Below are 13,137 nucleotides of genomic sequence, written 5' to 3'. Positions count from 1 at the left end.
AGCCAAGGATGGGGGCGGAGCGATTCCACTGAGGTCCCGTTGACAGAAGGGTGGTCTTGGGGTGAGGAGTTCAGCGGAAGAGGGGGTTGGGGCCTTGGAAGACGCCTAGCAGCCCACTATCCTGGGCAGGCTCCTTGATGATCTTCTGGATCTGTAGGGGGAAGAGGAGGGCTCAGGAGGCGTCAAGAGTTCCCATCTCTGTGACTGATGTGGAGTGGCAGATCTCCATTTCATATGCCTTGCCCCCTTGGCAGCAACTGGCCAAGCCAACCACTCCCTCTTCTCGAAACTTCTCCTTGGGCGCCCCTCCACCATGGCTGCCTGGGTGAGTGCCTGATCACCCGCCATCTTGGTCTGCTTTGCTGGCTTGCACCAAGGCCCTGTCCTGGAGCTTCTTGTCTATACCAGATCCTGCTTAAGTAATCTCACCTCTCCCATCCCTCTCAACCTCTAAATCCAGACCATGCCTTGCCCCTCAACTCCGGACTCATTGATCCAACTGCCTCTTAGAGGTGGGTCCCCACCTGACCTCTCAAACTGGCAATGGTCTTCCCCCAATCTGTCGACCACAGGGGCACAGATGCTCAGCCCCCTCTCTAGGGCTGCCTTCCCCCAAAGCCCCACACCGCACCCACCAGCAGGCCCCACGGTGCTTGCCTCCAGAAAAGTCAGCCCAAATGCACCCCCACTGCCCCCACTCTGGTCTCCCTCCTTCCTGCCCCCGCCCCACATCCATGGGCCACCCAGAACCAGACTGCAGATCTGACCATGGCCCGCTCTCTTGGGCAAAACCCTCAAATCTGTGAGAAGAGGGGGCTCAGGCTCTTCTCTGCCTCCCCTCCTCCCATGCTCACCATGTCCTGCTCGGTTCTCTGAATAAGGCCAAGTTCAGCCCCACCTCCAGGCCTCTGCCCTAGCTGTTCCTTCTGCCAGGAACACACTTTGGATGAATGGCTGCTTGTCCGACTTCAGGTCTCTGCTTCAAGGCCACCCCAGGGAAGGACCTCCCTGCAGCCAACCCCCATCTTATTCCTCACACATTATGAACATGTCCTTCTAGCTTCTGGCCACAATGTGTAACTGACGACAGACGGGCTTTGGCTGTCACCCCAGGACCTCCCACAGAGGCTGGCCCATAGTAGGTGCTTGAAAATGCTCAACAGAACTGAACTAGGAGGAGGGAAAGGGCAGACCTTGGGGGACTGGGCGCCTCCTGCCACCCTCAGGGACAGCGGTGGCGGCTGCGGGGGCTGGAGGAATGGACAAAGAGGGTCACAGGGCTCCCATCGGCAGTGCCTCTGCCAGACTCTTCGTGCCTGTCTGCCTCCTGTACCTCTCTTCCCGGGAGGCCTCCCACTCCACCCCGTGCAGCCCCCTTCTTTTGCACCCTAGCCCTCCCAGTCCCCTCGCTTGCTTTCTTGCTCTCCTGTCTTCCTGGCCCCCCGGACAGCTTCCCTCAAGGAACGTAGAACTTTGCTCGCCTGGAGGCGGCCGCCTGCTGTGTTCCCAGATGTATTCTGTCAACTGACAGGTGGTGGGTGCTGGAAAGGGAGGCGCGGGAGGTCGGGGTGCGGGGCCAGTACCTCCTTAAACCGGGGGTGGGCAGCGTCACCCACGAGCTGCAGAATCAGCCCTTCACTGGTGGAGAGGAAGGCCCCACTCTGCCGCATCCGGGCCAGTGCCACCAGCCTGTCCACCTGGCTGGGAGGGGCAGGAGAGCTGTTGGTACCCTGGCCAGGCCACCTGGATCCCTGGCACACTAAGGAGGGACCCCACTCCCCGGTTCTTCCTGGGCACCCCATCTGTACCCCATGTGTGCCACCCCCAGCAGGATCCGCTCACTTGCGAGAGGAGCAGGCGTCCACCACCACGTGGACCTGCAGCCCGCGGTCTAGGAGGTCCAAGGCTGTGTTCTGGGGGCACAGGCAAGAACAGGGATTAGGGAGGGTCCGATCAGGGCAGGATGGGAGCAGCAGGCAGAGAGGGGTCCTGAGTATGGATGAAGGTCCCAGGTCTTGTAGGGATGGGGTCCTGCCAGGATGGAGGGTTCTGGGCCAGGGAAGATACAGTTAGTGGGAGGAGGGGTCTCACCAGGATGCAGGCGTGTGCCTCGATGCCACAGAGGAGCACAGAACGCAGCTGGGGCCGGTTGTCCAGCTCCTGCTGCACTGCGGGGACCATGCTGAAGCAAGTTTTGGCCATTGGCCGCAGGCCTCCAGCCCCCAGCTCAGGCACCGTGGGGCCCAGGCCTGTTGGATACTGCTCTGTCAGTACAGCAGGCACCTCCAGGAGCCTGGCCACCTGTGCCAGAAAAAGGGACAAAGGCCTGAGCCTGAGGGAGGGGTCTGTAGGGTCAGACTCTGGATCTGAGGGAGGAGGGGGTTGGGGGTCTGGACTCCTGGGTCTAAGGGAGGAGGAGGCTATGGGCCTGGACTCCTCGATCTGAGAGAGGAGAGGCAGGGGGCCTGGACTCCTAGCCTGAGGGAGGAGGCCCTGGGGGCCTGGACTCCGGGTCTGAGGGAGAAGGGGCTGTACCTTGAGCATGCGGGCAGCCACAGAGACAATCTGGGGGAAGTATGCAACATGACGGAACTTCTCCTGCATGTCACACAGGAATAGGATAGATGATCCGGGGAGGACTCGGCCCAGGTTGGGCCCCACAGCTGCCATGTCCTAGGGATGGGCAGAGGAGCTGAGGCGGCAGGGTCAGATGGGCCAGGGGCTTCTCTGCACACCCAGCGTCCACGTACATAGACTCTTGAGGGTCCCACACAAGGCTTTGGAAACCATCATCCTCCCACCCGCAGGCCACTGTATCTGCGGTTCCCGGTGCCCGGAATCCATTTCTTTCTTAGTGTGTCCTACTCAGCCGGGAGATCACATTCCGAAAAACGTTCTCTGACCTTGACTGCCCTGGTGCTTCCAGCCTCACTATCCCAGGGCCCTGGGAAGCCTTCTCCTTCCTCAAGGTCACTCTTTCTCCTGCCACATTGCAGGCTCCAACTGCAATCCTCACCCAGCACTCAGGGGAGAAACTGAAGCCTGAAGGACCCATCCAAGGGCCCACAGCAGCTAACACCGAGCTGATTTGATTCCTGAGGACAAAAGAGCCCGGTGCCCGAGTTCCGTCAGGTTGGACTCCTCCCACTCAGCCTCTGAAACTCGGTTTACCCCAATGTGCAATGCCTAGGCTGCACAACCCCTACAGGTCCTAGACAGGAAGGCGGGGGTCCCCTCTCAGAGGAATGTTATCCCCCCATAGAAAGGAATGGAGTGGTGCCCTGTGGGACATCATGCATGAACCTCAGAATCGCTGTGCTCGGGGAGAGGGGCCAGTTCCTGAAGGCCCCACGCTGTGCAAGCCCGTGTATATGAACTGTCCACAGAGATCAAGCCCAGAGGCAGGAAGCACACTGGTGGCTGCCAGGGGCTGGGGGCGAGGAGCGACCAGGACTGACCCCCTAAGGTGTTCAGTTTCCGTCTGGAGTGATGAACACATTCTGGAACTAGGTGCTGGCCACAGTTACACAGCATCATCAGTGTTTGTAACGGCCACTTCCTGCTGCGCTTAAAAATGGTGGAAATGGTAAATTTCATTACATGAACTTCAGAGAGAGAGAGAGAGAAGGAAGGGGCAGGGCTGGTGGAGCCGTCTGCCCAGCAGCCCTTCTGGGGGGGGGGTGGTCCACGGAGACCCAGAGGGGTCCCTGATTTGCCTGAGGTTTTGCACGAGTAGAGGACAGCAAGTCTCCCAGTCAGAGTGGCTCCTCTCTAGCACCTGGGGCCCTGCCACCGCAAGTCTCAGCATGTGCCAGCCATGTCCCCAGGAAGCTTGAGTCTTTGGGTCCCCAAGTTGCTGCAAAACTAGGGGGCCCTGGCCAGGCTTCTGCGCACAGCTCTCATCCCCTCTGCGTTCTCACTCGTTTGCTCTCCTTAATTTATCTGGGACACAGGAGACCCCGCTGGCCCAGTGAAGGACAAAGGGTTAACACCGGGGAGGTGTGAAGGCGGGGTGGTGAGCACACACAGGCGTATATGGGTGTTCTCTCAAACACATCTACCACAGAAAATGTTTTCTACAGGCAACTATCTAAAACATAAAAACCCATGGATGCTTACAACAGGGAGTTTTATGCTATGTGAATTTTCTCGAAGAACAAAACAGCACGGCATCTCCCACAAAAACAGTATCACAGTGAATGAGCTAACCACCTAATTACAACCGTGATCAGTGCTGGGATTTCTAGGGAACCTGATCTATCTTGGCGGAGTGCAGAATTCTCGCCAAGGAAGCGGCCAGAGACAGGGAGAGAAAACACTCGGAAAACACAAAGTGCATTCTGCCGCTCCCCGGTCTCAGCCCGCACCCTCCCGCGTGGCTGCTTCTGTCCTCAGGACTAAAAGGTGACCCCCTGGTCCTGCAAGGTGCTGAGAACCCCTACAGCCTCGGCCAGGTTGTGTTGCCCCGCCAGGACTTTTCCCCGTGGTTCCCTCCCACTGTGGCGCTCAGTCTCACTTCCACTCCCTTGAGTCTTCAGGAGGCAGGAGGGTCAAGGTCAGATCAGGGTTTTCTCTGGAGCAAGAAGGATCTCCCCAGCACGCTTGGAGGGGTGTGTACTGCAACAACCCTGAGGGAAGCACGTGGGGCCACATTTCTCAAAACTGGAGTTATCTGAACCCTGCGACCCAGAAAACTTGCTCCTGAGTGTTGGCCCCACAGACACCCATGGGAGATGACACCAGGTTATTCACCACCAGACCTAGGTTACACATCATGGGACTCTTCCCCTGAGCGAAGGAAGAGAAATCAATGTAAACATCTGCGGCTGGGGTCCTGCCCGCCTGTCACGGCCCATGCACACTACGGAATCCTCCGCAGCCAGGAAGAATGCCAAGGATGCTCTTTAAGTAACAGAGTGGAAAAGTGTCCAAGAGAGGTTAGCAGTGCAATGAAGCAGCACGGGACATCTGTGCCCCAATCCAGGGAGAAAAGCCAGTGGAGCCCTCCTCTCTACACTGACCACATACTTCAGGCCAGGGAGCAGGTGTCCACTGGGTGTGAAGATTTTATTTGCACTGTTCTGTTCCTTTTGGATTTTGGACAATCTGCTCTGTAACATCTAAAATACAATATAATCTTCAGGTAAGGTGAGAACCCAGCAAAACCAGTCTGTGGTGGTAAAGTTATGAATGAATGGTTATCCTTGGATGGCAGTGAAGAAGGGAGTTCAAGGTGGGGGGACTTCTGGGATGTGGGGGATGTTCTACTTCTGGCTGGGTTCAAATGCTGTTTACACCAGAGTGTTTGCTAGGTATTTGTAATTTGTGTGGTTTTCCTGCATATGCAGTATACCTCCATAAAAAAGTTTTCAAAATATCAGATAAAACGGGGGAGGCCTCACTGGCCTCTGTGGGGCTGGACTGGAGCGGGAGGCCAGGAAGGAAAAACCAAGGCTGCAGTCCAGGTGGGCAAGGGTGAGGCCTGGGCTCTAGGTCAAGGAGAGAACAGAGGGATTCAGGGTCAGGTGCAAATGGCTGTGGGGTAAGGGGGAAGGAGGAAGATCTTCGGGTTTCTGGCTCATGGGTGGCAGGTCCCAGGTACTAACTGGGGACCTGGAGAGGGGAACTGGTTTGGGGAAGAAGATGGAAAATTCAGAGCGGGTAATCTGTGAGTGTGCGTGGGCATATGGGGAGGTCTGGGCTGGAGACGGATCTGGGGGTGCCCTGGGGTAGTGGTGAGAAAGTACAGAACTGAGCTCTGGGTGGAGGGAGTCCAAGGCTAGAGGAGGAGGGGCAGCAGCAGGGAAGGGGTGCCGCTTAGATCCCCACGTGGCCTGGGGGGCAGCCCTGCAGCAGGGACTTCTGGCTGTGTGACCCTTCGCAAGTTTCACGCTCTGTCTGAGCCTGCAAACAGGGGTCAAAGCCACCCACCCCATGGCGATGATGCAAACCTCGGCCAGGGATGCAGACAGAGCGGGCACGACCCGTGGAGGGCCCGAGTCCCTGGCTAGCCAGTTCGGCCTCCCAAGGGGAGGCCTGGCAAAGCCTCAGTTTCCCCATCTGCACGGCGGGAAGATCGGTCCCTCTGCAGCGCTCGGGGCCAGGGGCCTTACCCGGAAGGTGCCGGGCCCCAGGGTGGCCCGGCCCTCCGCTGGAGAAGCCCGGGGGAGACTCACCTCTCCGAGCCCGGACTAACGCCGCTCAGCCCCTCTCGACCGGTTCCACGGCTGTGTTACCGTTTCGTAGGTCGCCACACGTGGCCCGCCCCCGCGCCCGCCCATCCAGGCCGAGCCACCCAGTCGGTGCTCGACAAGCTCGGTTCCGCCCCTGCGTCGGCCAATCTACTGGCGAGGCTGTTTCGCCCTCCGTGGAGGGGCGGTGCAGGGCACGCTGGCAACGTTGAGAGCGTGACTGGCCCGCCTGAGGGAGGGGGCGGGAAGGCAGCGCCTCCGACCAATGGGAAGCCGCAAAGGCCGTGAGTGGCGGGCCCGGGGCGGAACAGCGCCGTTGGGTGCAGAGAGAGCGAACTCCAACTGGATAGGTGGGTAGCGGCCACCCGCATTGTCCCTACAAGACCTGGGAGGCCGAGGAACAGGGAGCGAGGAGCGTACCCTGGGCAGAGGCAGGCCTGGGGTTCGAACGCTGGCTCTTGTGGGTGGCTAGAGACAGGAATTTACCAAGAGACCCGAGCACTTTCCAGGAAAGTGGACTTAAGCCCTCCCAACCCTGCTCAGTCTGTTTTTCCATCCGTACGGCACCTGCCTCCTAGGGTGGTGTTTGGCTATTTGTTTGTTTTGCGTCGTGTCTGTAATATTTAGACTCTGTGCTTGGAAATGGGGCTTAAGGAAGAGTTGGGGAGAGAATTTCCCCATTAGCTTTGGAATAAAATCCAAACTATTCCCAATTCTTGTTTGCCTTTGTGAACTTCTCTGACCTCATCTCTTACCACTTGCCCTGCTCACACTGCTCCAGCCACCTCAGGGCCTTTGCACATGCTGTTTCCTCAGCCTGCAGCCCCAGACCTTTGCTTAAACCCCTCCTTGTCATTCAAGGCTTTCCCTGACCCCCTGATGTCAATCAGCCACTCAGTCAAGTTTCTCTTTTATTTTCTTCACAGCACTAATTCCAATCTGAAATCGGAAATTTATCTTGCATTAAGAAAATGTACAAATGTCCTCATTGTCAGTTCCCCCCTACCGGTACCCGTGCCTCACGCCCTTAGATGCAGACATCTTGTCTGTTTACTCATTGCTGAATCCTCAGCACCTAGATGGGGCCTGACACATGGTGGGTGTTCGGTATATATTTGGGAATAAATGAGGCAAGACCAGACATTAGGCAGAAATGAGCCAAGGTGAGGAGGCTGGAGCAGCAGACACTGCGGAGATGGGGCTGGGACGAAAGAGGGAGAAGGTGGGGGAGGGAGAGTGTAAGGGGGCACCCTGGCAGAGGCAGAGTTGGGGGACCTGGGTGAGCAGAAGATGTGGTCTGAGGTGGGAGGAGTCTGGGGATGGCTTATGCTCCTAGGAGTTGCCAGGAGGGGAGTGGACGGGGCAGGGGCTCTTGGGGGCAGCTGTTGAGCTATTGTAAGGGTAGCCTCTGATTTGTCTGGGGGCGATGGGCCTGGGTTGGGTCGTGGTTGAACTTATGGGGAGTAGGTCCCCCAACCCTCAGGGATTCCCTGAGAATGGCAGGCACAGGGCACCTCCCACCTGCCCACCCAATCCCCCTCAGAAGCCCAGGGCCCGTCCACACCCTCCAGGGCATTTGAGGGAGGGGGTGGGGGATTATAGAAATGTGAAGGCTGCCTCAGGTCTGGTTGGCCCCCAGTGCAGCAGGACAACTCAGATGGCACTGAGGGACACTCTGGGGTGAGTGCAATATCATCAAAGAGGTCGAGGGTGGAGGCGTCCAAGGCCGCGAGGCTCAGGCTGGGGCTGGCATAGGGTGCCTCGGTGGGAGCCACAGCACAGGCCACCCCCAGGAAGGGGGATGGAGGCGGTGGGGGTGGTCTTCGGGGCGGAGGTCTCTGTGGAGGTGCCTCCTGGGACAGGATAGACAGGGCCAGCTCCTGGGTGGCAGCTTCAATCTTGGCAAACTGCCTGCAGGGAGACAAGCATTACTAGCCATGAAGCATCCCCCCGCCCCTGTATGCCATCCCAGGACCAGTTTTTCCCTTTTCCTCCTCTCCATCTTTCTACTCTAGGCTACCTGGTTTCACTTTCTTGAGTCTGACGATTCAGTTTTTCTAACCCTGTTCACAGGGAAGCTCTGAACAGCTGTGGGGGTTGTGTACTGCACAAGGCGGCACCTCTGGTTCAGGACAATGCACATTTTTTACATTTAGACTTATTATGGCCACATCCCAACATATAAAAGTAAAAAACATCTGAAGGAAAGGGTGCCTTAAAAAGTGTCTTCCACACAAGGCATGCTGTGGGCTGGGGGGCATGTGTAACAGTGACGCCCTGTGGATTCTGCTCCCTACAGAGCTCTTGAATCTGCCCACCTCCGCATCTCCACCAATCCTTGGTGAACTTGGTGAACTTTCCCATCTGGATGACCACAATAGCCACTTCACTGGCCTCCCCTTAGCGTTCCTTCCTGTCAAGAACTGTGTGGACGGAACTCACAAACCGTGATGGGCTCAGTTATGTCTCCCTGAAATTCATATGCTGGAGGTTGAACCCTCAGTACTTTAGAACATGAGAAATCACAATGCCAGTTTATGGGAAGGAGACCCCATGAGCACCTCTGGCGGCACGAAGGGCCCTGTTCCTGGATCCGAGTGTTGTTTACACTAGTGGGTTCCCTTTGGGGAAATCCGCCAAGCTCTATGCTGGTACTGTGTGCATTTCTTGTAGTTGCTAAACTTCCAGAAGAGGTTTTATTTAAACAGGTAGCTGACCTTGTATGCTTCTGTTGACGTGAAATGTCCAGAACAGACCAGTCACTGGAGACAGGAAGTGGACTGGTGGCTGTCGGTCCTGGGGGAGGGGGAATGGGAACGACTAACAATGGGTATGGGATCTCCTTGCGGGGGATGAAAATGTTCTGGAACCCAATAGAGGTAATTGCTTGCAAAACATTATGAATATACAAAACACTAATGAACTGTACACTCTAAGACATTCAAAATGGTGAATTTTATGTTACGTCTATTTTACCCCAAGGAAAAAGTGTGAGCTGCCACTCCAGAACTCTCTTTGATGCCAGGGAGAAGCTTTTCTCTGAGTCCCCAGGGAAAATGTTCAGAAATGGGAGGTCAGGTTAAATGGCACAGGATGGGGGTGGGAAGAGAGAGAGGAGGAGTTGACTTGAACAGACTTGGTATAAGTGACATTTAGGGCTGAAGAGTCATGACATTTGTGATTTGCTTGAGCTATTTTAAGAATATAGAGGAAGGGAATAGGCTAGGATGTTATGGGCAGTGAAGTCTGATTGATGGTACGTGAGTGATCTTTAGATCAGCAGTTCTCAAACTTGAGTGCACAATGGAGGGCTTTGGCAACACAGGCCCTTGGGCCCCCGAGGTTTGGGTTCTGCAGGCCTGGGGTCGCGTCCACGGATCTGTGTCTCTGGCACACGCCCACGCCGTGCTGAGGGACTGATGCTGCAGGTCTGGGGACCACTTTTTGAGAACTGCTGTGTTAGACCACTGTCTTGACTTTTCTGTTGGAAGTTGGAAGTTGGAAGGTTGGAAGTTCTTCACAATAAAAAGTCAAAAATCCACATGCATGGGTGGGAGGGGGCCCTTGAGGGAGCAGGACCTGAGGGGATCTGGACGGAGGAGGAGGACATGGGTGGGAAGGTGCCGAGGATAGTTTGCCTCTGACCTGGATTTTCTCGGGTTGAGGCTGGGTGCCCAGGGGGATATGCTGCAGAGCTTCCCCGGGCTGCCCATGAGACAGCTTGTGGGTGGCCTGGGTCTCCAGGAAGCGTGTGTCAGAGCCAGACATGGGGCTGGGAATGTCTGGGATGCTACAGGGGATAAGTTGGGAGCGGGGAGGCTGATGGGGAAGAGTAGATGGGGAACCTGGGAGGTGAGAGGCTGGCATCAACCAAGGGTCCGGACTGGAGGTGGGCAGGGAACCCAGATGGGGTTGGAGATGGGGAAGGTCCTGGAGTGGTTGATGAGGGGCTGAAGAGCAGTGAGAAGGCCCTGGGACCTAGCGCTGGACCCTCTTTGAAGAGACACATGTTTTCCTCTTCAATAATGGGTGTGTAGGGTGGTGGCCGGGACCATTCTGGGCGTAGCCAGGGCTGGGCATCCTGGAGGAAGGCAGCTTGTAGTGCGGAGGAGGCAGGAGTTAGGTGGGACCAGGCTCCTATTTACTCAGATTGGATTCCAATGCCTCTCGGAGCAAGGTCCTAGGCTGGTGGGGAGAAAAGCCTGCTTTCAAAAAAGCAGGTCCTTGGGCAAGTCACTTTACCTCTCTGTGCCTCAGTTTCCTCATCTGAAAAATGAGGATTATAATAGCATCTACCTCCTAGGGTTATTATGGGGGATTAATGTTCATTGTGAGTGAGTGTGATAAGTTTATACTAAAGTGCTTAGAACAAGCACCACCATTATCACCATCATCACCATCACCATCATCACCATCATTACCATCACCGCCATCATCACCATCACCATCACCATCACCACCACCATCACCATTACCAGTACCATCGTCACCACCTTTACCATCATCACCAGCGTCATCACCACCATCACCATCACCATCATCCCTATCACCAACATCACCTCCATCATCACCATCACTATTATCACCATCACCATCATCACCGCCATCATCATCGCCGTCATCATCATCACCATCACCACCATCACCACCACCATCATCGTCATCACCATAATCACATCATTGTTATTGTCATGTGATGATCGTCATTGTCATGTGATCATCATCATCATCATCCCAAGTCCCAAGTCCAGGCAGGACAGCAAAGTGGTACAGAGCACGGGCTCTGGACTCAGAGTGCCTGGGTTGAATCCATTCTTCAACTATGTAGTTTGGATAAGTTGTCGAATCTCTCTGAGCCTCCTGTCTGTAATGTAGGGACAAAGTCAACCTACTGAGCAGATCCACTGGAACACATTGTATGTCATATGTATGTCATACATATGTGTTAAGGAACATATTGTATGTTCTTGTATGTCATAACATATGTGTTAAGGAACATATTGTATGTCAAACCCTTAGTATCATAGACCTGGCCCACAGCAGGTGCTCTTAAGCAGGTTACTGTCACAGCGGGAGGGGAGAGCACAGGGCAAGGTGGGATGGGGCTGGGTGGAGTGTGAGAGGGACAAGCGTGAGCACAGACCTGAAGGAGTTCAGGTCCCCTTCTACGTTCCCAGAGGGAGGGAAGGATATTGCCCCACAAAGGGTACAGATGTGCAAAGGCCCAGAGGCTGAATGGTATAGTGCTAAATGGGGATCTCCTTCTTTCTGTTTCCCTCCCCCTTGGACTCTGCTCCAGCCACACTTGCTCTCAGACATTCCAGGGATGTTCCTGCCTCAGGGCCTTTGCACGGGGCTGTCTCTTGCTTGGAATGCTCTTCCCTCAGGCATCCACAGTCTTGTTCCCTGGCTTCACTCAGGTCTTGGCTCAGTTGTCACCTTCTTCATAGAGCCTTACCCACTTTACCTAAAAGGTCAGTCCTCCCCCAGCATGCCATCCATAGCCCTTACCACTTCATAGCATGCCATATAATTTTTAAAAATGGAGGTAAAATTCACAGAACTTAAAACGGGCCACTTTAAAGTGTGCAATTCAGTGGCATTTCGTACCTTTACAATGTGCAACTACCACCTCTAATTTGTTCCAGAACCTTTTGTCACCCTAGAAAGCAGCCCCAAGGCCCTCCCCCAGCACCACTCCCTGACTCTCCGGCCCTGCCTGTTCTGGACGTTTCACATGAATGGCATCAGGCGATACATGGCCTTCCGTGTTGGGCTTCTTTCACTCGGCATCATGTTCTTGAGGTCCATCCATGTATCACTTACTTTATCCACTGTCCCTGACCAGCTGCCTTCCTGCTGGAGCCCAGGCTCTATGAAGGCAGGGGCTTCTGTCTGCCTTGCACGATGGATCTTGCGGGCCCGGGATACAGTTAGTGCTCAATAGATGCATCTTGAGTGTTGATTGTCTCCCGAGGTCCCCTTCTCTCTGTTCTATATGGGCCCCATCTCCCCCACTCTGAGAGGTCTGCCCCCCCCAGCCCACCTCCTCTCTTCCACCCCCCCCTCACCTGCAGATCTGGTTGTGCAGAAACCTCCTGTGGTTGGGCCTCCTTTTGGGGGGCCGGGTCCGCCGGGGGTGCAGGGTGCGCAGCATGTGGGTAGTGGCCCCGCTCACGAAGGCACACAGTTCCCGGGGGCTGGGTTCAGAGACTGCAGGGACTGCAGGCACCCCGGGGTGCATGGCCGGGCGACAGCGTAGCTTCTCCACAATATTCTGGCTGCTCAGAAAGGAGCTCCTAACTCAGAGGAGAGAGGAGCAGCCAGGGCTGGGAGCGCAGGGCTGGGGAGCGAAGCAGACAGGGGAGGAGAGGGGCCCTTTGGGAGGGGCAGGCCAACTCTGGAGGGGAGGCAGGGCTCTGGTTGGAGGAGGCTCAGACCGAGGGAATTAGGACCGGTCCTCCTTCCTAAGCCCCATCCCTACCTCCTGGAGGCTGGATGCTGAGCTTCGAGGAACTCGTGGGTGGGTGGGGGCTGATACAGGAAGGGAAGGGGGGGGCTTTATGCGTGCCCCTCCCCAGAGACCCAATTAGCACATAGTTGGACCTGGGATATGGGACAGGGCAGCATGGTGGGGGGCAGAGAAAAGCGCCTGGAGATAGCCAATTACAGGCACAAAGGCCTCATTAGGAGGCGAGGCCATGGGCTGAGTCAACCGCATCGATTAGTGTTGAGGACCCTTAATGGGAATTGAGGGGAGGGGGCGGCAGGAGGCTTGGGTGCAGGCTGGGAGGGAGGGGGCATGGCTCCCTGGGAGGGTGTTGGGAGCCTCCAGCTGCGCCAGACCACGGACATCTGCCCACCCACCTGCAGCTGTACAACCCCCCACCCCACCCCGTGCCTTCCCGGGCTCTGGCCAGGCATCCTGGAGAAACTGGCTCCGAGA

General features: G+C 56.1%; 2 protein-coding genes across 2 annotated transcripts; both read right to left on the bottom strand.

Moving 5' to 3' along the window:
• Positions 1–12: 12 nt before the first annotated feature.
• On the bottom strand, positions 13–6,311 carry ISOC2 (isochorismatase domain containing 2). The gene is made up of 6 exons (XM_059153759.1): positions 6,177–6,311; positions 2,536–2,673; positions 2,092–2,301; positions 1,843–1,913; positions 1,584–1,701; positions 13–151 (listed from the first exon to the last, which is right to left on the bottom strand). The coding sequence occupies exons 2-6, from the start codon at positions 2,668–2,670 to the stop codon at positions 71–73; spliced, it is 615 nt and encodes a 204-aa protein (XP_059009742.1). The 5' UTR covers positions 2,671–2,673; positions 6,177–6,311; the 3' UTR covers positions 13–70.
• A 944-nt stretch (positions 6,312–7,255) lies between these two features.
• Positions 7,256–12,524, bottom strand: C16H19orf85 (chromosome 16 C19orf85 homolog). Its single transcript, XM_059153793.1, has 2 exons — positions 12,263–12,524; positions 7,256–8,102 (listed from the first exon to the last, which is right to left on the bottom strand). Exons 1-2 carry the CDS (start codon positions 12,433–12,435, stop codon positions 7,646–7,648), a joined length of 630 nt encoding a protein of 209 aa, XP_059009776.1. The 5' UTR covers positions 12,436–12,524; the 3' UTR covers positions 7,256–7,645.
• Positions 12,525–13,137: the final 613 nt, after the last annotated feature.

The sequence above is a fragment of the Mustela lutreola genome, chromosome 16 (assembly GCF_030435805.1).
Source record: "Mustela lutreola isolate mMusLut2 chromosome 16, mMusLut2.pri, whole genome shotgun sequence".
In the NCBI taxonomy this organism is placed as follows: domain Eukaryota; kingdom Metazoa; phylum Chordata; class Mammalia; order Carnivora; family Mustelidae; genus Mustela; species Mustela lutreola.
The sequence above is the reverse complement of the archived record's forward strand: the minus strand, read 5'-3'. Positions and strand labels throughout refer to the sequence as shown.

What these genes read in the sequence shown, in the direction of transcription:
- ISOC2 (XM_059153759.1), bottom strand. Translation starts at nt 2,670, where the DNA reads ATGGCAGCTGTGGGGCCCAACCTGGGCCGAGTCCTCCCCGGATCATCT. An exon ending in AGGCACACGCCTGCATCCTG is followed by an intron (nt 1,914 to 2,091) that starts GTGAGACCCCTC and finishes CTGTGCCCCCAG; the next exon opens with AACACAGCCTTGGACCTCCT. An exon ending in GACGCCTGCTCCTCTCGCAA is followed by an intron (nt 1,702 to 1,842) that starts GTGAGCGGATCC and finishes TGCCCCTCCCAG; the next exon opens with CCAGGTGGACAGGCTGGTGG.
- C16H19orf85 (XM_059153793.1), bottom strand. Translation starts at nt 12,435, where the DNA reads ATGCACCCCGGGGTGCCTGCAGTCCCTGCAGTCTCTGAACCCAGCCCC. An exon ending in CTGCACAACCAGATCTGCAG is followed by an intron (nt 8,103 to 12,262) that starts GTGAGGGGGGGG and finishes GTCTCCCTGCAG; the next exon opens with GCAGTTTGCCAAGATTGAAG.